At 40.8% G+C, this 23,944-nt stretch overlaps 1 protein-coding gene across 1 annotated transcript in view; it reads right to left on the minus strand.

The window, feature by feature from the left end:
• The window catches only part of necab2 (N-terminal EF-hand calcium binding protein 2), a 106,106-nt gene that overhangs the window by 10,085 nt on the left and 72,077 nt on the right, over nucleotides 1-23,944 (minus strand). Inside the window, exons 8-9 of the mRNA XM_076082247.1 lie at nucleotides 22,842-22,921; nucleotides 16,096-16,152 (exon numbers count right to left, since the gene is read on the minus strand). Of these exons, the coding sequence (XP_075938362.1) occupies nucleotides 16,096-16,152; nucleotides 22,842-22,921 (137 nt within the window). The remainder of the gene's footprint in view (nucleotides 1-16,095; nucleotides 16,153-22,841; nucleotides 22,922-23,944) is intronic.

The following is a 23,944-nucleotide window of genomic DNA, read 5'->3' on the forward strand; positions in this document are numbered from 1 at the left end:
TGTTGTATGCGTGTTTATGGGATTTATGAGGCAATGATTGCATGGGCGTGTTTGTGTGAAGTACCCATAAAAGTGATTGTACCTGGCAGGCTTATAACCGCTGTACAGACTAGCTTAAGACGTGAACGCACACACACGGTACACACAGACATCCCACCAACTCAATTAGAAACACTACATTGCCCAGCAGCCTCTGCTAATCTAATCACTACCACTCCATTAACCATCCTGCCTCCCTGACCGAATCAGTACAATTACATCTGCTCCCCTCTGTCACTGTGGCCCTGCAGAGGCGATAACAAACTCTCAGGCTCCGGTTGCACCACACTGCTAACCTCTGTGTTAATGCTCATCATCAAAGGTACATCCATGAAGCTAACACATGACCTTTTCTAACATCCCGGTCCTGAGAATTAGAAGGACTCAACTGAACATTGAACTCAAAGTGAAACAATAAACTATATACCACCATAAAATAGATTAATACAGATTATAAATCGTATGTGCAATAACCTGTGACAAAATAAATTGAGTCGTCAAGAATAGTTCTGATTCGGTGTGCTGCAGGAATTTTAAGGACAATGTCTCGTCTGACTGACGCGTGCGTTCAAGTTAAGTCTCAAGTCTTTGTTTCTTGAGAATTAAATCAAATTTTTTCGCCCATAACAGATTGAAAACCACAATGTGTAAACCCCTCCCTGAGATCCTGCCAAATGTAGGACATTTTAGATCTAATAAATATTGGTTAGACGTGTAGAGTTACAGTGGTGGGCACAATTTAAATGGAAATACAGTGGAATGAACTGAAACGTGATGATATTGAACAGCGCAAGATGTTGGGAAAATCCCCAAACACCAACCAGTTTTGAAATACGCACAAGCTCCTGTCAGAGGTCTGCGGCTCATTACTTTATATAGTTTAAGCACCGCATTGAGCTTTCAAAATAAATGATCTAATGGACATGCTCTGCCAGCGTCTGTCAGTGGGTCTGTGAATGTGTGTTGTCAACGACAACATACAGTATATCAAGGTGCTTCTTCTTGCAAATATAGAGAAAGAAAATGATTGCATGCAGTGTGTGTGTGTGTTTTTATAGGAAACTATTAACTCTACATGTCTGTTTGGTTGGACAAACGACTATCCCCGTGTGGTAAAGATTCGTGGAGCCGTGTTCATAAGCTCGTATAAATGATATTGATTTCTGTCTTTTTCTGATGCTCTATCAGCATTCTTCAAGCCTGTTTTTATCTATTGAAGACACAGAGTTATTCTGCAGCCAACTACAGCCGAATCAACATTTTTACAATTATGATTTTGACTTCACAAAAAAATAATCGGAACAATATTGTCACAAGAATAGTGTTTGTACAGACTTTTTCATGATGTCATTTTGAAATTCTTCACTAAAGATGCTCACAAATAAATTTCATTGTGACTTTAAAGAAACCAGGAAAAAAATCTCACACTCTACCTCAATGAATGCAAGATAGCTGAACACTTTGGTATATTGGAGAAAAGTTGTTTTAAATTAAAAGAAGCTTTAATGTCAAGCCTACTATGTGTTCACATTGAGGCTCCGCCTCTCAACTCTTATCTAATGATGTCACTGTGCTCTGTGCACAGGCTGTTCTATCATCCAGTGGGCATCTCAGCTGAAAACCACCTCATCGGTTTTGTGTCTAGCTGCTGTCATTGCAGTTTATGCCGCTTTGCAGCTTCGCCCCTCTGCCAACCCACCGCACCAGTGTGAAGTCTACGGCTACTATCGCGGGATCTGTGATAGGCTGCTACATATAGAGCTCTAACCCTACACATGGATCTAGTTGACTAGGGTCAACTATGAGCTTATTTGCTCATCTTGAAAATCCACCATGTGTACATTTTGTGTGTGTTTGTAGCATCCTATAAATGACTGATGGCACTGCGATGGTACATGAATGTCACTCGCCATTATTTGTAATCATTTTATCAAACAGTAAATTATTTAAACCATTTGCCTCACAGTCCGCCATTGAACCGTCTGAAGAGACGCAATGTATTTTGGGGAGGTTCAGTATCTCCAGTAAGGTCGTCATATACTCAGAAATTCTTGCAAATCTAATAGACATCACATTTCTTGCGTACACAAAGTCAAATACTCTGCAGTTGGCCAGCAGTACATAGTCAATGTTACACTTAGTATGAATATTAAATAAGTAAATAAGATTTCGAACACAGCCTATGTGTCTGTCTCATGCAGAGTCATTTTTCATACAATCACTGGGTCACAAAGTCCGAAATTTCCCACTCAGTGGGACAATCCACCAAAATCTTTATGTACTATAAAGAACAAATACTGGCAGATCTAAAAGTATGTCAAATTGAATCATTTAAAAATGTATGTCATCCTCTCTCTCTTTCTCTTGTCACATACGAGTACGCATGAGTGGGGCTTTGCACTGACAACTGTATACGATATGCAGAGAGCATCACCATCTATCAAGGACACATACTGTACTATGTGTTAAAACATGCGTGTGTTTAGCATACTTTAGTGTGGAATCTTATCCCACTGGGTATGAAAATGGGAGTAGCAGAAAGATATGCGAATATGTGTTGAAGAGGGAGATGGAGGGGGGTATCAGTCTAGCGTTACCATGGGAACTGGGAAATACCACAATCAGGTCTTCTTCTCACACCTTCTCTCATTACCGACCCCTCATCTCCCCACACACTTTCTCATTCTGTCTTTTCCCGAGGCCTTCCTCACCCACTTCTCTCTTTTGCCCTCCTTCTTGTTTTTGACATCTCAAGGCTCTGCAGCTTCCTGCTTTTTCTTTTCCTCCTACAATCGCCCACTATCCCAATATTTTCCCGATCTTATTTCCTCCCTTACACATCTCTTCTTTCCTACTCATTCTACACTGTCCCTGTCTCTCCTCCCTCTCATCTATCCCCACCCCCCTTCTTGCTCTGTGCTCAAGGAATCCCTCATTTATTCAAACAGAAAAAAAAGAGCCCCCTCATTATTCAGGGCATTTGCATATTTCTCCTTGGGCTGCAATAACAGTAGGATGACTTCAGTAGGTTTACAGTTTACCCCGACCTGCTCTGGGAGCAGTGGGAGAGGAATACATACCTTACAATAAACAGAAGCAGTACACTTACAGTGGTTGTCATCCTTTTTGGCCGGAAGCACCTTGCCAAAATGTTCTTCTTTTCTTTTTAGGTTAATTTAATTGATCACAAAAATAACTAGTGGACTGCTAGTAAGTTGGCTCAAAGTAGTAAGTATGTAACAAGAAATGAGGATGCTTCTAGATGACTGTGATTGATTGGAAGATTGGAAGACAATGGACCAGTTGTAATTCATGTGATTCACCATTAGTCAGCAGAAAAAAAATGCTCATTGCCATGAAATCATCTTAGAAAAACTGGACTCTAATAAGAAGAGTTGTGAGATAATCAGAAGAATACAAACGGTCAAGTTATCTGGCAAGGAAGAACTGGGTATTTAAAGCTGCCGTAATCCTTTTTTGTGTCACTTAAGGCTCAGAACTACGAAACAACCTGACAATCCCTTTTCACATATTGTGGCCTGGTAAAAGTTGTTGTGCCCAGCATGTCAGCAAACAATTGGCTGTACACATCTTGCACACGTTGAGCAGCAATAGCATTCATTCAAAGTTGAGTTTCTGAAAATCCAAACTTCAACCTTGTTTTTGCTCTGCTTTGGTCTCCACCACCTCTGGGGGAAATGTGTGTTACTTTAGCTGCTAAATGCTGTCGCTATGTTCACCAACTAAATCGCAAATGTTTATCTTTCTGCAGTGTAGAACTAACAACAGCTGCCTGCTGCGGCTGGAAATGAGGTTGATCAAATCTGAACCAATGAACCTTTAGAGTCAATGTTGTGGGTGTGAATGGAATCACGAGGGAATGACAGTCCTTTCCGATACTGTTTGACTGACAAGTGGTATCAGGGAAGTGCCACGCAGAAACAGCAATCAGCTCTTAGCATCTAAAATCAACAACTAAACAAATTAAGTGTAACTTGAACCTCCTTTTACAGCATCAGTTAATGAAGCCAGACTGTGGTTGTAGTGTGCAGCGCCCAGATGCTATCATGAGTATTAAAATTCCATCTCTGAGACTATTGCTGCGATCATAAATGGGCCAACTTGCCTGGTGAAATTAGGGTGAATGGCTGCAGTGAACACTTTGAGGTTTCATAATGTACTACCGCGCTGAGGGACTGCAGGTTCGCTCATTTATTTTGAACGCATCTCTTTAGACACACTGCTATTTATAGGCCAATTACAGAAGTGAATTCTTTACCTGCACAAATCCGTTGCATACAAAATGGGCTTCCAAAAAGCTTGTAGAACACTGTAACACAATACTTATTGTGCCATTCAAAACATGCACCCTGCATACTCACGTGTTCAGCAGTGCTAATCATTTTTTATTCGAGGGTACATAATGGTGTCTTAGTATTTGCAGTGAAGTGCCATGTAGTTGCAAACTTCATAAATAAGACAGAATTGAATCGACAGCTTCCAGTGATGTCATGATAATGCAATACCGGCAGAAATATTACCAAGGACAAATAATTTTTTCATCTTTTTCATGCCGCCACCTTCACTCAATCTTTTCATGTCTCTGCCTGACTACCGCATTCTCTCTAATGCTGCATGTCTGTCTTTATCCCTATGATACTCTCTCTCTCTCTCTCTCTCACACACACACATACACACATACTGTATATCTGATGTACCAGCTTCCTGTGAGATCCACTGATGCAACCTGCCTGTACTGCAACTCACTAGACGTACAACTGCTCTGTAATGCTCTGTCTCATTGTTGCTGCATAACTCACTCTGTATTCTTTCAGACTGTATGTCTTTGATCGTTGGTATGCAAAACACAATGAGCTATTTTCTGTACCCTAATGACCTCCAAGTAGAGAATACCATGAGGAATAACAACTAACGTTTTCTTTAAAATGACTGCATGTATTTAATATATCACAATTTACCCGTTCTTATCCCAGACATATTTTGTTCCCCTCTGCTCTTGAATTCCTCCCACATTCATTCTGCTCCTTGCTTTCCCATCCGTCTTCCAAATTACTCCTTAAGTCAATGTTGACGTCTCTTGATGAGTGATGCATTTTTGGTGGGGAGCTTCTCTCAGCACACGTTAGCAACAAGCACGTTTTTTCAGAAATATGTTTGAGCTCTGAGGAGTTCACTCCTTTAGTTTAGGTTTGTTTAGGCCGATGAGAACAATATTATCTGATTTTTAATAAGGAAGCTAATTCCTGAACCAGGTGTTGGTTCTTATGTAAGACAATGACCTCAGCATGAAACTGAAGTTTGGACTGATGCTCATATGAGACAATGTCTCCCTGTGGTCTTAAAGTGAAATCATTTTTTTTATAAAGAATTAACACTACCTCCCTCTTACAAAGGAGAAGTTGGATGGAATGGAATGCACCCTTGGTCAACTTAATACCCTCAGAAGTTTTGCTGTGCAGCCTTATTAAGTCAGGAATGACCAGTAGTGTATGGTGTCTAATGTTAACTTCAAACTTTAGATACATGTTGCCCTGAAACAGATATTACTGAGTTTGCTGACTATTCTGCTATATATATATACGTATGTATACTGTATATATACGGCATATACTTATGCTATACTGTCACACTTTGTTTTCAGTGGGGAGTGCAGGAGTGGAGTGCTCTCAAACCAAAAATACATCAGTGGACCAGCGCAGTAAAGCGGTTCCACACAACTAAGTAAAACAATAATATGTCAGTATAGTTAAAGCTGGAGTGCAGAACGTTTGTCTCCCCCCTCTGACAGTGAGAGTAATTACCATATGGGAGAGACCATAGTAACAGAGCAGCAGCTAGGAGTATGGCAGAAGCTACGTTATTGGAGTGGATGCTCCAGATTAAAAAAATAAATATATAAAATGATATGTACAAGTCCCGCCCTCTAGCTTTAAGAAATGTTCTTAAGTAATCAGGATGATATACATTGGCATACTAAAAACAGCATATGCAGTACATCACTCAAAATTCTAAAGTGCTGTTGAAAACCCTGTTCTTCCTGTCATAACACAGACAAAATACTATGGATCACTAAACAAAATGTTATAGGAAACCATCGGGAAAGCTTGCATTGCTCCCATTAAGTTCTCTTGTGTTTATGCAATAATCATCCATTAGGTCCCCTTTCTTATCTGCATTCACTGAATGGGAGCTCTGTCTCTCACTTCCATTCACTTTCTGTCTCTCTGATCTATAAATCTGCCTCACTGCACTAACTACCTGACTCGCTCTCTTTCTACAATTCTTTCTACAATTTCTATTGTCCAAAGTACCTTAGTTATATCGACATTGTGATTCACATTCATTGAGCCATACACGCACTGGTGAGTGAAATAATGCTGCCATGACTCCAATAGACGATTAAAGGCACCGGCGGCAGCAGAAAGAGCTGGCATTGTACTGTGTTTATGTTGCTGCGTGTCAGGGCTTTGATCCTGACTTTTTTTGTTCCCCCCCCCCCTCCTCTGGGCAACTCTCTTGTTTTGTTCTCTTGCTTTTATTCCCTCCGACCTTCTGTTGCATTCATCAGAAGTCTTCTAAATTCATTCTTGTTAGTTGTGCAAAAGGGAGCCTACTGTTTTGTTTTATTAATCCAATATGGATCGTAGCATAAAGGTTATTGTTGCACAGAAAAAAACAACAACATGGCTTCTTTTGGAAAACAAAAATGAAGGAACAAGGACTTTCTGTAGTTAGGTAAGTGGTCGGTTGGATCCGAGCCTGCCACACGACGGTCAATGAAGTCGACTAAAGAGAGAAGGGAGGCAATAAAGACTAAGTTAAAATAGATAGAGTTGAAGAAGAGAGGCACGCACGCACGCACACGCACGCACGCACACGCACACACACACACACACACACACACACACACACACACACACACACACACACACACACACACACACACACACACATCGAGCAAGCTGTCAGTGTTGCGGGCTAAAGTGGACTAAATGTGTTGCAGCAGTAACAGAGGGAGGGAGGTAGGGGAGAGAAACAAACACAGACAGAGAGGGTGGGAGAGGGCTGGGGTTGATTAATGCACATCGGAGCGGTTATTGAATTTCCAGAGAACATTTCCAGCGCCAAGAACTCAAACAGTCACCAGGGGATTGGGGCCATTCAGGGAACAAGTGGCACCATCCATACACCAAGACGAGTGACACTGAAAAGATCCAGATCTCTTCGGGACTCTTTCTAACCAACAGACCTGTCTTTTATGAACCAGTCACATGTTTCCTTTGTATTCTTTTTAAAGTGTATTGGCTACTAAAGCATTGGGAGTAAGTACTGAATGAAACAATGAGTGAGTGAGTGAGTGAGTGCTGTGTCTGTCCACGGCTAATCTTTCATTCTGCCACAGCAAAATGCATAGTATTTTGGGTGGCCGGTTATGGCTGCATGCTCAAGGACCTCTCATGGCTGCAGTGACTCACACCTTTTATTGCCTGTTTTATACCGCCATTGACTGCCTGCTGTCTCCTCACTCACTACTCTTAGCTGGCCCCCGGCCGGTAGGGGCCACTAGTGATGACACAGCTGAGTGCATCGCAGAACCAGCCGCTACTCTGCGGCCAGTGACACAGTTATTCTGTGACTTTTTGTTGGGCATCAACCTCACGTTTACACGTGCATTGTTGAAATATTTAACTTGATGTCTGAACAAACATTTCAAGTCGTGTTTACGCCGCTGACATGGAGCTGAGACGTGCACAGAGCCGGTGCAGACATCTGCTTAGATTTAAATGAGAGCAAATCTGTTGGTATTTTAGTACTTATTTTATTTCATTACTTTATTTTAGTATAAGTGTTTACTCAAAATAAACTGCCGTGAACATGTTCATCGTAAATAAGTATTGTCACAAAGTGCAACGGTGTCGTTAACTCTTGTGTTTTTAATAGTCTTTGGACAACAATGGAGCTCTATGGCACAGAGGAATAAAATCAATCAGCCTTTGGATTCAAAGACGATACTCTGTGCAGTGATTCACAAAAATAGCCACACTAGTCCCAGCAGTCTGTCCGTTTATGGCTACGCTGAGTTTTAATGTGACTAGGCATTACTGTCAATATTTTAAAGGTATATCAAAGAGTAAAATGAAAAGACACAACAGGTTGAGAAATGATTCCTTATTGAATTCAGATTGATGTTTCAATGTCAAAGACCACAGTGAATATTGCAGAGGTTGAAGCTTTGGCAGCATTTATGTCTATATTTATGACACAGTACGTGAATTATTGAGGATGAAAAAAAGCATCTGTGAGACAGGTCAGCCTCCAGCGGACCTGTCTCCAGAGGAGCACTTGATATATTGAAGAGAACAGTGATCGGTCGTAAATCCAACAGAATTTACCACAGTACTCAGTCTTGGAGTTCAAACCCAATCAAACGTTAAAGGAGGCAGGAGGGCAGCAGGGCGGCGAACTATACCCGGACCTCTGACCTCCCAGTGGGGGGAGGAGAGACACATCCTCCCTCTGGGAACAATACAACACTTTTGTTCAGAAGGAATATCCTTGAAAAGTGCTAAATTGCTGCGGGATATCTAATAATTAAGTGTGACAGGATTATATGAGCTTCAGCTAAAGGTGCTATGTATTACAATTCTGAAATAGAAAGTGATATCTTTAAAAGTGATATCATATTGTAAATGCTTTACCATTTTGATTTGGTAAAAGTGGGTGTACCTGGCAATTCATTTTTGTACACTGTAGTGCACATTATGTTTTTGCTAATTCCTCTCATACTACACATGTTACTCTACTTGCCTTTGTCGGTCTTTTCAAAATGGCAGCCATCACAACAAGCACATTTTATGGAAAAAGGAAAGGTAAGCATGATATTCATATTTAAAATGTTTTTTAATGTTATATTTTGATTGTTTTCAGTAAGTAAACATCTAAGGAGTAATTTGAGTGAGTTTCCAGAGCTGAGCTTATTTAATGTCATAGGAAAAACAACTAATTTATTAACGTACACTGTAGTGCATTTCAGGACTTTGTACTTATGTTCATTTCAATTTTTTTAGTAGACAGCTCTATGACTTAACAGAATCATTGAGGGAGATTCAGACCTAGACCTATCAGAAGATGAGAGTCCAATGGCCGAGACAGGAGAGGGTGAGAGTGAGGAGGTTCTATCAGTTATTGAAGAACTTGTAGAGGTCATTGAGGAGGTTCTAGTAGTTATTGAAGAGCTTCTATGATTCAGTGAGCAGTGAGTGATGTATCATAAAGCAGGTCTGAGCCACATGTTAAAGGATAAGACCGGTTATATTCTATATTTTTCTTAATCTCGACAAATCAGAGACTAGCTGTCCTCTGGCGCTCTGAACACAGAGTCGTATGGACCTGTGGCTGCGTTGGGATAACAGAGCAGCAGGACTGAGGCCACAGCAGTGCGGTACGGCTGGCGTTTCCCAGCGCTAGCAGCAGCTAATATTTGCAGACGAATTAAAGGCAAATTAAAGATAAGAGACTGATTGATCCACTTCTTTAATCCTATAGTCATCATGTGATTTGAGAGACCTGGATGTGATTGGAACTGGGGGATATCAACAGTGGAACGATCAAAGTTTAAGGACGGTGTATCATGTTGACACGCTTTACATTTACTTTTTGACATAACATGGTCTATTATGCACACAATTTTATTTGCCAAATCATAATACAATAGAGGAGACATCAAGAAAAGAATGTAATAAAAATTCACAAAATACCCCCATTAGAATAGCGTGGGTTATTTCAGGAACATTTTTGTGAGTTGGGCACAAGAAAAGGCTAATTTGGAGCTGAATTACAGTTAAATCTAACTGAAACATCATCTGCTGCTTCGGGAAAGAAAGGACAGTGGTGGTTTGAAGAAACAGTGAGAATAGGAGGATGTGAATGGAGAAAATGGAGGCGGAGGATCGCTCCTTAACACAAATATCCTTACCACTGATGAGCTCTTATGCAAAGCAGCTTAAATCAGTTGCTCCCGAGGAGTTTATCTGCAGGCTTCAGAAAGCCACATGTAATACTTTTCAGACCTTTCAATGTACTGAGCTAAAACAACCAGGTCCTGGCTCCAGCTTAAAGGGAAAATAGACATTTTAGAAAATGCACTTGTCCGCTTTCTTGCCAAGATTTAGTTGAGGCCACTGATGCCACTCTCATGTCTGCACATTAGATACGTAGCTGGGGCCGTCAGTTAGCTTAGTTTAGCATAAAGTTTAGCATTTTTTACTGTTGGACATTGACTTTAAGCTTCGCTATCTGTCTGCAGTTTATTTATTGCACGTACAGACATGAGCGGCATTGATCTCCTCAGCTAACTCATGACAAGAAGGTGAAGTATAGCTTTGAAGAGGATCGAAGCAGAAAATAAACTAATGTTTTAGACGCATGGATGAAGTTGCATGCTTCATTTACTGTGAACAAACAACAAAATCATTTGATACCGTGAATACACATTTCTTTTTGGCCTTTTTTTCTAACTCTGTCTGCCTCAAAAATTACAGAGCAAAATAGTCTGCAAACAATAATTCTAAATTACAGAATGACCCCTTCGCTGGATGAAACGTACCGTCAGAGTAAGAAAGCGTGTCTCATAAATTCACACTTTGTCTCCGTCTTGTCTGAGTCAGCACTGGTGTTGTTTGGGAATTATGGATAATTCAAAGAGCAGGCCCATCTGAGCGAGAGCTGCTGTAGAGTGCATGACCTGCTGATACGGTAATATCCATATTTATAGCCTCTTGATTTATTTTTCATAAGGGTCTTCAGAGCGTCCCGAATCTCTCCGTGAACTTCACTTTCCTCTCACCTCCCAACTGTCTGTTCCGTTTATCTACAACTTATCAGAGCATCCATTAAATATTCAAGTCATATCCAGAAGTTCTTAGTCGTTAACCACACAGTATGAATTTGCTCTCTCCACTGACATCTTTTCTTTCCTGAGTCCATTTTTTTAGCTTTCATTTTCTCAGTACCCCCCCCATCGCTTTTTCTTTTGTCAGTCTTAGCTGACTTATTTTTAAATGCTGACTTGTCACCTCTCCTTTGTTTTCCCACACATTGCTTTTCATTAATCTGTTAGTGTTTTCTTATCGGTCTGTTCTGCTCATGATTTTGGAGAGAATCATCTTTGTCTGTTTGATGTTTCAAAGTGTTAAAGGAAGTGTTACACAAAATTTGACATTCATGTCCCTCTCAGCATGAATTGTTATAACTTGGTGATCCTTTAACTTTTCATCTGCAATACCTACAAAACTAATTCATCATTCCCAACAGCCTCAGCTGTACTTTGTGTTCAGTGATATTGTAGCATGCTAACATGCTAAGCTGAGATGGTGACTACTGTACACATCATACTTGCTAAACATCAGCATGGTAGCATTGTCATTGTAAGCATGTTAGCCGGCTGTGATTAGCATTTAGCTTAAACATGCTGATCTACTTCAAGTGCTAGAGACAATAGGAGATGGAGGAACAGTTTTTATTTACTTATTTAATTAGTTTAAGCGGGGGGGGGGGGAGTCTGAACAGATGAGTCTTCAGTGTGCGAAAGAAGAGGTGTAGAGTTTCTGCTGCCCTGATGTCAAGGGAGAGTTCAGGACAGCAAACAGCTGAGACCTTGTGGGAGTAGCAAGTGCAGCCTCATAAAACTGCTGCTGTGGCTGTAGCCTCTCAGTCTTGGTGGAATACATGTGCTAGTCGGGGAGGTCTACAATATCTAGGTCAGCTGTTGAACATCATGGCATTTATGTGATATTTTCTTAGAAGATCCAACCCGGGAGACAAACGATAATTCGGAGGCTGCAGCTTTGCGAGAGGGAAAATAGTTGCGTGGGTTTGTGCTGAGTGCGTTCTACTTAATTGTGTGTTTCATTTAGATAAACGGCAGCAGTGCAAAGATGCTGTATGCCATGATGAAAAACCAAGGAAATGGCACATCTGACAGATTTGTACTTTTGAAAAAAAAAAAAAAAAACACCTCTATTAAAAACATCCTTTCTTAGAAACGGGGACATGCTTGTGTCCCTTTGGCCTTTTCTATTTCTGATTCCCTTTCTTCACTTCCATTATCTCCCTCGTATTACTCTGTAATCTGCCCATCTATCCTACTCACCTCCTACATTTTATTTTTATTGTATTCCATATACCACAGCTTCTTTTAATGCTCCTCTCCCCTTTTCTGATGTGCCTCCAGAGGATCAGAAGACTGACAAGATACAGTGTATGTGATTGATTTACCTACTTCACATGACAGAAATCATAGTCGGCCAGCTGCTCATTGCTCACAAGTGTCCAATACGAATAAAATTGCTAATTCAGCTCAACGACTGCAGTTTTAAAGTATCTCTGTATCTCTTATGCAGCATATGATCTTATTATGATCCCGTGTGGTGATGTGACTCAGAGACGAGGGATGATTGCTTTGACAAAGGACTGAAAGGGAGAGGAGGTGATGGGCAATCACGTTTGAATCTTTCATCTGGTGGAGAACGGAAGGTCAGGGTGGGATGGATTGAGCCGTTGGAGGAAGGGTGAAATGATGTAAAGGTGAAGAGGAGCATGACCTTGTAAAAGTAATCTGTTTAGAAGCAGGAGAGGGAGTTTACTGAGGAACAGTAAACTCAAGGAATGATGATACACACGATAAGAGGGTGAGATGAAGGGACGGTGAAAGGTGGATGGTAAAAGATTTCAAGGAAAATGTCATTCTGTTTTTGAGTTTAGGAGATTTATTAACCTTTTTCACCTGGTTTCAGAAACATTGTTCCACAACAGCCTGGCAGCACAATCTGGGGATTAATCACTTCAATAAATGCAAATAACAAAAAACCTGATACACATGGCCGCTTGAGCAATTTACAAGAGGCAGTTCTTCGAGGAAATATTTTCTGCCTCCGAAACGCTGATTTGTGTTGCTATAGTGACAAAAGGTAAAGCTATTTGAAGGAAAAAAGAAGGTAACAAACGAGCACAACAAACAACCATTCCATAAACAGTGAACAGAGAGCGGGCTTTGTGCTTATTAATCCTGAACCGGACATTCACCGGGCTGCTAATGCGTGCTGGCAAGTCCGCTCTTCAAATGCTTTTTTACTCGCAATATTTTCTTTTGATGTTTCATTTCATTCTCATTTAAGTTGAAATTGAATGAATGATGAACAACAAAATCGCTTTTCTCCCGTGGAGCTCAATGGTGGCTTTACCGTAGTACAATCTTGAAATGGTGGTACCTTTCTGCGTCCTTTTTAAAAAAGATTATTTTATGGTCTTTTTTTTGATTGGATGGTAAATCTTGAAAACCTAAACCCCAAGTTGCTCCCAAAGGCTGCGTCATCGGTGTGCATTAGTTAGGACCCCGATGGTCAGGTGGCACCTCTCATAGCAGCCATCAGTGTGTGAATGGGTAAATGTTGACATCTAGTGTACAGCGCTTTGAGTGATCAGAAGAAAAGAAAGGTGCAATGATGAACACGGCTTCAGCTTATTTCATGACCCTAATTCTGGCTCTGAATCTTTTTGAGTTTTGTTTTAGGACAAGCTGAAGTAAAAATAAAAAAGGAAACCGTGGTTGTGGATCAGATGTAAAAGCCATCTTTAACTGTATCAAAGTGTTTTAAGGGAGCTACTAAGTAACTAAGCTTTCCTAGTTTAAAGTCCATTAAGTTTTTACTGCTTCCTCTTATTCACTCTCCTGTTTTTTTAGTATTGCCTGTTCCTCACCATCTTGCTTTCATGCATGACCCTTTTTGGGTGGTTATGTGATTTCTTTGACAACTTGAAACTTCTCTCGCTCTCTCTCAGTGAATGTAAGCAATCTGTTATGAAAACCCTTCTGTGTCGGTGCCCATGACAACTGGACAATTTTGTCTCGGCTCTCACTGCTTGCTGCTAATGGGGAGCTATAAGTGGCCCGACCGCTGTGGATAAATGTGAAATAGGTGATTATTACGCTGGTCTCCTGCAGGCAGAAGAAGATTGGATTATTAACTCCTTGTGATACAGATCTAGGGCCGGGTGTATTTCAATGACTTTTAGTCACTCTAGGCACACATGGCTCTAGGGAAGACAATGTTGGTCGGTTGGTCCACTATTTTGGCCCAGACTAGACTTTGGTTATCCCTCGACTTCCTCCAGCATCACCAGAGGTTCAGCATTCTACAGACACAGGTTCCCCTCAGGAACACTTGTCTTGTTTATAACCAAAATCCTTCAAACATATTGCAAGTTAGCAAGTTAGCAAGCCAACAGGCAAAACTAAGATGATGAACATGATAAGCATCGAAGCTGCCAAACATCAACCTCTTAGCATCGTCATTGTGACCATGGAAGCATGCTGACATTAGCATTTAGCTCGAAAACTCCTGTAGCTTCACAGAACCGCTCATTTGACAGTTTCTTTCAAATTTGATCCTTTATTTTGAAGCACAACTCTGTTTTGACAACGGTGCCACACACTACATTATTGATTATCCTTCTGACATGCAGACCACAGGTACATGTGATGAATTAAAGATACGTGCGCTAGAAATACCCACAGCCGAACAGTAATGGTCGCTTGTAATAAAGGTTGCTCTGGCATTGTTGCAAAACCTTGCTGGTGTGGCACAAAACTGCACTTCTTTGCCGTTTCCTTACTCATTAGACCTGTCAATAGAGGTCTAATGAGTGATGTGCAGATTTTAATTTAGTGCTTGTCTTGATATATTTATGGCTGACAGCGGTAGTGGAAATGAGGCTTGTGCCCAGTTCTACAATTCTAGTGGATAGGATGCGTATTTCTGTCTTTGTGCTGTTCTGTTTTATGCATTCAGCTGGTATTAATTTTTCATGTATAAAGAGACCACATGGAATGTATTTTTTCTTGATCCATTTGTCAGTTGTTCTGGTGTAAATGTAATATCAGCATATACATAAATATAAATACATGACATTGGACCTCTGCATACAACCCATCCTAAGCATTAGGAACAATGGGCTGCTATGAAGTGCCCAGGGAGAGACTTGGGGATCAGTGCCTTGCTCAAGAACACTTCAACATATGGACAGAAGAAGCCGGGTATCGAACCACCAACCTTGTGGTTGAAGGACGCCCCTACTGATGCCAGTTTCATGAGCAATAATCAATGTAGTGAACTACTACAGCGTTTAAACCACTCTCCAACATATATGACAGACACCCCTGAGTTCTCTTTAGTGCGGGTACTTTTCTCATCTCAAGTATCTTCTTCGTATTACAGAGGCTTTTGTGTAAAGTGCATGTGAATACAATAAATCTGTATTTCATCTATTATACAGATCGCTCATGGCTTTCTTTCCCGCAGGCATTCAGATCCGTAAGATAACATTTTGGCTGTATTCATGGCACTCTTACACTCTTATCTGTACTTCACTGCAGGCACACAGGTGTATGTGTGTGATAGCGGTCTCGGGTGAAACAATATTGGAAAATGGTGTCAAATAGTTGAGCTTCTGTAAGTGAAAATGTTCTGATTTATGATTCAATTTAAAAAAAAAAAACCTGAAAAGAAAACGCCCACGCATCACCCGTGGCTTTTCTTGTGATTCATTGTTCGTTATCACAGAGAATATCACACAGCCTAAATATGCAGTATGTTTCTAGGACAGCTGCTATGCTATTTTCTCTGTGGGTGTTAGATATTGGATGATATGACTCTATTAATTCTTCCACAGACTACTCGGTTTCTATAAACTGTTCAGGTCTAGACAACAAAATAAAACAAGCACCTTTCCTGGGAAATCATTCAACACATCAGCGCTCGTGGGACAGGCACTGAGACCTGGCTTATTTTTGGACGCCGCTGGTCGTGCGGAAGTGCCGTCCCATGTTAATTACATCACAAAGTCATGTCTCAGCCTTGTAACACTCATCCTGAGCTACTGCTGCAGTGCTTGTTGGGCAGCAGTGAGTGATGCTGCAACCTGGGGCTGTGTGTTGCAGTGTAACGTACAATGCTTGTTCCTTTAGTGTCTACTTACTGCGCTGGTAGTACCATCTGTGTCTGTTAGCCTCTGGTGCAGATCAAACCAGACTGTCTGCAAGGAGAAGCAGATCAACAACAAAAGCAGCAACGTGTCAATCAACAAGACCAACGACAGCAACTACTACAGCCAAAGCTCGAAGCGGACATTAGTCATTCACAACGAGAGGTATTAGTGGACACGGGATATGAGAGCAGACACAGGCATGAAAGAAGGGCGTCATGTCTGTTTTAAGATGAAAATAAAGTTCAGCAGGCATTATGGGAGGAGGGTACGGAGAGGAGGTGAATGCATGCCAATAAGAGAAGCCCGAGATGAAACAGAATGATTTACGTCACCATGAAAGATCTACACGTACAAGAACACTGAAATACCAAAACTAACTGAACATCATCAGGTAGGAGCTATAGCTGATGGGGATTAATCCACCTTTCATAAGTCTGCTTGCAAAATAAAGGGATGTGGTAATGTCATCAAGAACTTAATTGCCTTTTGCTAAACCCGACCCCCTTAGCTACGGTTGCTATGCCTGTCGAGCTGAGCTAATGCTAAAACTCACTCGGGTTGAAAACGCTTTCTCGGCTGAACATTTTTCTTTTCTTCCAGCAGATACATTTTAAAACAAAAGGACCGTAAAATGTTCTTCAGTATGCACAGGAGGGCTTGATAAAATGCTGAAAGGTTGAGTTAAATGTTACGGTACATGAACCAGGTAAAAAGTCAATGTGTGCAGCTTATGTTCGAGCAGATAAACAACATATAATCCATAGTGGATTTGTTCTTGGAAAGGCTAAAATAGAACAACTCCTGAGATAATGAGGTTTTTTCTCATTAGACCGCCATACTTCAGGGGAGATGTTTTAGTGAACTGTCAATTGTTCACATTCAAGACTTAAGTGAAGGGGACATGATTAATAGTTAAGTTCAAATACGCTCTTCAGACAAGACATTGGTAAAGGCAGGTACAGTGTGTTTTTGTGTCCGTTTGTGAGGACTGAAGATGATGAGACATTGATTTCTAGTTGTCTCCTCCACGCTCCATGTCTGTGAGACAGAGTTATATAAACCTGTTCTAATAAATCACGGTAAACGCTGCAGGGTGTCTGTCACCGAGGTGACTGATTAGAATCACTGTTGGCACTGTGAAGGAAGAGGGTCTGCATTGCTGGCAGGGAACTGAGAATGTTACCGAACGCAGCAGGGAGAGTTGAATGCAAACGGGTCGGACACAGTGGGCAAGGGAAACACAATCTCCCACACACACACACACTTATTGTCAAAGCTACCGGAAACATACTGAGTTCTAGAATGAAAGATTTTAGCTCAATGTGACACAGCCTGGTCACAGCTGGACTGAAATGGAAGGTGCTGTGTGCACAACCTACGCTTAAACCATTTTTTGGGAAACAGAGTTTGCCCAATAGAAATTGACATTAATACATTTAAATAATAATGGCTGCATCCTTTTAAACCTGTATTCACCGATTGGGGACAAGCTGTGAACACCACATTGACATATCATGGCTTTATACAATTGTCATGGCTAACATATTAGCATAAATGTGCTTATTTATCCATCCAGCAGGAACGAAGCAACATTAGCATTCACTGAAGGTGTGTTTCTTTCCACCCGATGACAATAAAGGTTCAGTACTCACTCTTATTTTCGCTCTGTTTTTATCGCACCCACGCATGAGAAAAAATATCGGTCTTTAGCTGCTGAATGCGCCACCATGTTTGCTAGCTCGCCGCTAACGTTGTCAGCCCTTTGGTGCTACGCAGGTGGAAGAAGTCTGTCATGAGAGCATCTTTAGCTGCCTGACATGGCAAGTTCAAGTTCATCTCTGGATAGGCAGCGGTACTTCTCATCTAAAAGGCACATATACGTCAATGCACTGCAGGCAAACTTTACTTCACCTCAGTAATGCCTTGTAAAATCATTGTCTTAAAAATAAAAGATGCCAGAATGAGTGTTGATTAAATGTTGATTAAACATCTCTGACACACTGAAATAACAAGTAAAGCCTTCTAATCTAGGCACGATGTATTTTTCTCGAGCTCCTTGATCCAAATACTGAAGGCCCCGATTCAAAACTATAAACCTGATAAGCTTAAATTATTATGGTATGGACGAAAGTTTCACTGAAAGGATGCCACTCCAGGTGTCGTTCCCCACTCTGTTGGAGTTGTGTGGACTATACAGACAACAGTCTGATCTTGTTGTTGTACGACAGCAGTGTTAAGGAGTGATGCTCCTTTTACCTCATAAACAATCTTTAGCAGACAGCAGCAGACACACAAACCAACAGCAGCCATGTTAAATGCTGGCCTGCCATTCAGGTCCTTGCTAAATTATTTTGTAATTTGCATTAATTAGCATCAGCTGATAAGACCTTCTGCTGCCACCGACGTTTGTCACTTTAACCTGTGAAAGCGTCAGCCAGTGCCAGCTAAAAAGAGAAGCTGCCACCCGAATGATTTGTACAGCGCTCTGTGTGAGACAAGAAACCTCTATGCACTTAAAAAAAAAAACAGTCAAAGAGCTTCAAGGTTTGCCATTACAGCACGGTGTAGTTAAAGTTATCAAATGTTTTTTTGCTGAAAAAAAGGAGAAGAAAGCCGTCTCACTTTGCTTGTCAGTATTCAGCCTCAGTATCACCAACACCCGATGTGTAGCAATCAAGTTCTATCATCCTGAGAGAGATTTTTCCAGGTGAGAAACACATTTTGTCATCTGTGGCACGCAGAGAGCAATGAACAGTGATATTTTGTAACCAAGAGAACAAACAAAACTCCCAGGGGAGCGGGGAGGGAGACGGCAGGGGAATCTATAAAGTCAGACCAAAGCAACAGAGGCAACACGAATTTACCACTTTGAGGACGGTTTGCAGGCAACAGGATTCGCAGTGTGCTATCACAGAGCAGCGCTACCAACACAGGGCACTGACTATTTTCATCTCGCCAGGCACCGCATCCCTCACAGTGTGTAGCTGTCTTATTATTCAGTTCAGTAAACAATTCATGATTCACCCTGATGCAGTGTGATAATATAATTTCCTCATCCAGACTCCCCTACAGTCTTAATACTGAGATCCACGCCGGTAATACCGGGCCAAACAGACAGACAAAGACAGAGCCACATTCAATACGCCTCCTCAAAGACATATTGTGCTTTGACATGATTCCTGCGGTATATTGTCTGGCCTTCTGAAAATGTAATCCAGCAGAAAAATGTCTATTAATTTGCTTTTCTTTAGCTTCTTTAGTTCAGAAAAAAAAACACACTCTCTCCAACATGAAAGTTTGGTGACCTATTTTCTTTACAATGTGAGGTGTCTTTGTGCTATGCTGTGTTGTCACTGGAAGATTCATTTTGGGAGTAATTTCTTTTTTTAACAAAGAAAATGTGGAAAATCATCTAAAAAATGCAGCACCCTTGCAAGACCTCAAAATACAAGCGTAACAGGCTGATGTTATAAAAGGAGCCATGTTGCGTCACTTTATTTCCTTCTTGGATGCTTTTTGTTTGAAAAAAAGAGAGAAAATTCTGGTAGACTTGGAAGAAAACATTTTATTCTGAGCATTAACTGAAATGTTACCTTTAAAAATGCTTTTAATCTACACCCAAGAGATGTGGGGGATATTTCCCCTCTGGTCATTAACAGTCTAAGTGTCCAACATTAGTCTTTATGTGACAGGAGTATGTGGGAGTGCGTCTGACATCTATCTTAGACTTTTACGTTTTTGAAAGATGCAGAACTATAATTTGAGTTTGATTAAAATAATCTTTCAACATTTTAGGAGATGTTACCATTTTCTTTCCTGCTAAGAGTCACATGAAAAGATTGACACCACTTTCATGTCTGTACGTTAGCTTAGCATAATGACGAGAAACAGCTAGCCTGGCTCAGTATGAAAATAAAACTATCCACCAACCAGCACGTCTGAAGCTCACTAATTTAATACAATAATACCCAAAAAAAAAACTTAGGAGAAAAACCAGGGACGCAGATGTCGAGGTGATTTTTGGGAGCAGGGTTGCCAGGGAAACCGAGACATCACACTTGTTAGTGGATGGACATCACAGACGGCAAGGTCAGACCCCAACAGTAAGTGTCCAGGAATTAATCACGTCCCCTTTTTCCGACTGTAAATCTGGTGTACTGAACTTGAAACCGGAGCAGGGTTTGGATGACAGTGCAACTATCCCTCTCCATCATAACTTAACGCTTTAGAAGTTAGTGAGTGAACGTATATGCATTTGGCTCCTTTATTGTTCACGTTCTGATGATGTCACAGGGTAAAAGCAGGTAAGTTGTTCTCTGACATCAGGTCTGACCATCTTTCATTGGACCCGAAAGTGCAACACTGTTCCCCAGTTTTTATTTATCATTTCAAAAACATATGTATTTTATGGCTAAAGGTGCACATTTCTTTCTCTGCAACAGAAATAAAGTGCATTGTAATAATAATGATTAAAGACTTCATATATTAAGATTTACATATAAATCATTTATATGGAATATTGGGACTTTTAACTCTGTTGTATCCATTTTTGCTGTCTTGTTATCCAATAATAAAACGGGGTTATTATTCCTTACTGGCATTATTACGAAGGTGTTCAATTAATGTCACAATACTTACAGTGTTATTTATTTCTGAGTCCATCTTAAACACAGAGTTACCCCTTTATTCCCTTTGTTTGTCCCGCTATAGGTACCTATAAGTATCTTGTTGTTACCACATAATTACAATGTAACTTGTGTGCTGTAATCTAAAGCTTTGACTAACCTTTCATTTTACTCGTATACATTCTCGATAAAGGTTTACAATCGATTTCTGGTGATTTGGGACGATGTTGGGAGCTGACCTGACGATAACTAACTCATCACTTTGGATTTGACTCGTTGATGAGATGGAAAAGTAATTTAAACAACGTAATGGGCTCTCAGGAGGGCTCCAGGGTCACAGGTGATTATTGAACAATTCTGGAGTGGAAGGTGTTTCAATCACTTCTTCTACAATAGAGGTCGCTCGACTGAGTGAGGCTTAAACCTGAACCATTTGTTCGAAGAATATCAAATTAGCATCCAGAGCCAAAGGGCTAAAGGTGGATTCTAAACAGGCAGTATATAAAACCTAATCAAACATTAGTCCCTCCCTTCTTTTTTATTCTTCATCTCATACTCTATTTTCTTTCTGTGATTCCCCGTCCCTCTCTCCTCCCTCCGTCGCCCCTGGCAGTACATTGTGTTTAGTTATTCTTAGCTCTTTCTGCTGTAGTGGCCTCGCTCTTCCGAAGAAGTCTGCTGAGGCTCCATTAGCCTTCACATGTTCAGTACTGGACGGGACGCAGGCAATGCAGGGGTATGGAGAGACAAATAGGGGAGGGTGAGGATGAGAGGAGGAAGAGGGGAGTGATGAGGGGATAGATGTAAAAATGGTGGAAGGGAGGGAGGAGGATGAGGAGGCACATGGGACGAGAACTGCTACAAAGAGGAGCAAGTATGGAAAAAGACAACTGCAATAGTTTGGACAAAAGGCCCTTTAATTGCCACCTCTGTCTCTTCCTTCATCCACTCCCTACCTCCACCCTTTCCTCTCCATCATTTATTGTTCGTTAACTCCTTATCCAACCCCCTGCTTCTTTCTCTCCTACATGTTCTCGTTTGTCCTGTCTTCTGCAGACCTTTACATTCAGTATGCTGCCGTGGCATTGCCCAATTTGGCCAATGTAACATCTCCGATATACAAAATCCTCAACATGCTGAGAACTTGGTAAAAAAAGATCAGCGTGAGGACGAGATCACTGGCTTGTGCTGTTTGTAGTTGATAGAGCAGTGCTGGCAACCTCAAGGATGAGTACAGCTAAAAATAAAAGGAGAAAACCAAAAGAGCAACAGAGTCTGCTTGTCTTGGGTCTGGTCTAATTCACTTTGTTATCAGAATTGATGTAATTTATTCTCTGCAGAACATCTAATCCTTTTACTCATACTGCACCAGTGCAATCACATTCTGTAATTTGCAATGTGCAAATGTGAGTGTGCTTGTACCAATCATTTTGTGGGGGCAAAATTTGGTCCCCCAGAGTAAAGCATTACATTATTAGGGTTAAAGAATATGGCTGTTGGTCCGGTATTTTACTTATTCTCAACAAATTCAACAAAACAGCCCCAAACCAACAATGTATTAGTCTGTCTCTGAACACTTTCCAATGGTATGCTTTTTTTCGGGGCCTCTAAAATTCAAATTAATCAATCAATCTTGTAAAAAGGGAACTCTTTGCTTGTTTGAAGTGTAAAAAATGGTTAAAAATATGGCTCTGTAATTTTCTGAAACATCTGGACACTGGTTTCAATCATACTCAAGTAAGAGTTGATCCTTTACAGCAGCATGTGACCACAGTGTCATGGTAGAGAAGGACCATGTCTCTTATTGTGCCTCACTGGTGTATTTTAATAGTTTTTGGACAACAATGGAGGATCTATGGCAGAGAGGAATAAGATAGATCATGATTTGGATACAATACTTGTCAACAGAATCAGATCATTGTTGTTTTTTTCTTTTTGTTGACAATAAGAAACATATTGACTATTGCCGGCCTTACCCTTTAAGACTTGGGCTTTGATTACGGTTGAGGTTGGGCATGTAGTGGTTATGGTAAGCGTCAAGGGAATTAACGCTAGTCAACGAAATATCTTCACAAGTGATCGAAACAAGCACAAGTGCGTGTGTGTTCTTACCTTATTCTCCAGTCGTCCAATCAGTTCAGCCAGGCGGTTGATCTGAGCGTCCAGGCCTTCTTTCCTCACCTCTACGGCACCTGCAACACACAAACACACACACACACACGATCTAAACATACCGAACGAACCAGTGGGATTACACATTAACTTGCATTGCTCGTATTTCTGGGTCGTGACTGGATCTGATTCAGCTTGATTACATTTATTCAAACATGCGGCACACATATTGAAATCAAATATGGTATTAGCCTTTTGGACAAGTGGTAGTGCCACAGACAATAGGTGATGTGAAAACGCAGCTCACCGAGCAGGTACTGCGCAGTACATGAAGAATTATACCACATGATACTACACTATCTTTGCTCTTTCCTCTTCATCGCTCTCTGTATTCATTTCCGTTGTCTCATCATGAATATTTCATGTAAAGCGGGAGTTCCAACGAGGCTGATAAATAGGCAATTATATCTGTTTATCGGAAGGAACTTGGACTGTTCAAAGACAGTAAAGAAAGGGATGGATGGGAAGCCAGCTCCTTTGAGGTGCTCTCTTATTCCACTGTGATCTTTAGATGCTACACTGGGGCTCTTTGTAATTAGCTTTTGGTCTTTTTCGCAATATTTCACTTTGGCAGTAAATGTTTACTTTGTAGCAATAAAGTCCGCCAATGAGGCGAGAGAGAGAGCAAGTCTATCATTTGCATTGATGCCTTTAAATACTTATACTTTTAAATACATTATGAATAACTGAGATATATAAGCAGGACAGAATCAAGCTCTGTTGAAAAATGGTGATGCAAATTGATGCATCTTGTAGCATAGTATGAACGCAACATATTATTATCAATTCATTATGAAGAATTATGATTTCTGTCAACAAAAAAAAGTTGGACAATTACAAACAAAGATAAATGTCATAGGGCTTGTTTGAGTGTTAGCGATCTCAAAATTAAAACCACATTGCCTCCTCTCATGAGGACGATGCTGCTACAGATCTGACAGATCCACGCTCCCATAAAAAGTCAATATACGTGTGTACGTAGGAGTGTACCATGACTAATGCCTTGATAAAATAATCAAAGGGCATTGCAGAGGTGTGTGTTT

The sequence above is a fragment of the Anarhichas minor genome, unplaced genomic scaffold (genome assembly GCF_050575085.1).
Source record: "Anarhichas minor isolate MPS153535 unplaced genomic scaffold, ASM5057508v1 ptg000090l, whole genome shotgun sequence".
NCBI lineage: Eukaryota > Metazoa > Chordata > Actinopteri > Perciformes > Anarhichadidae > Anarhichas > Anarhichas minor.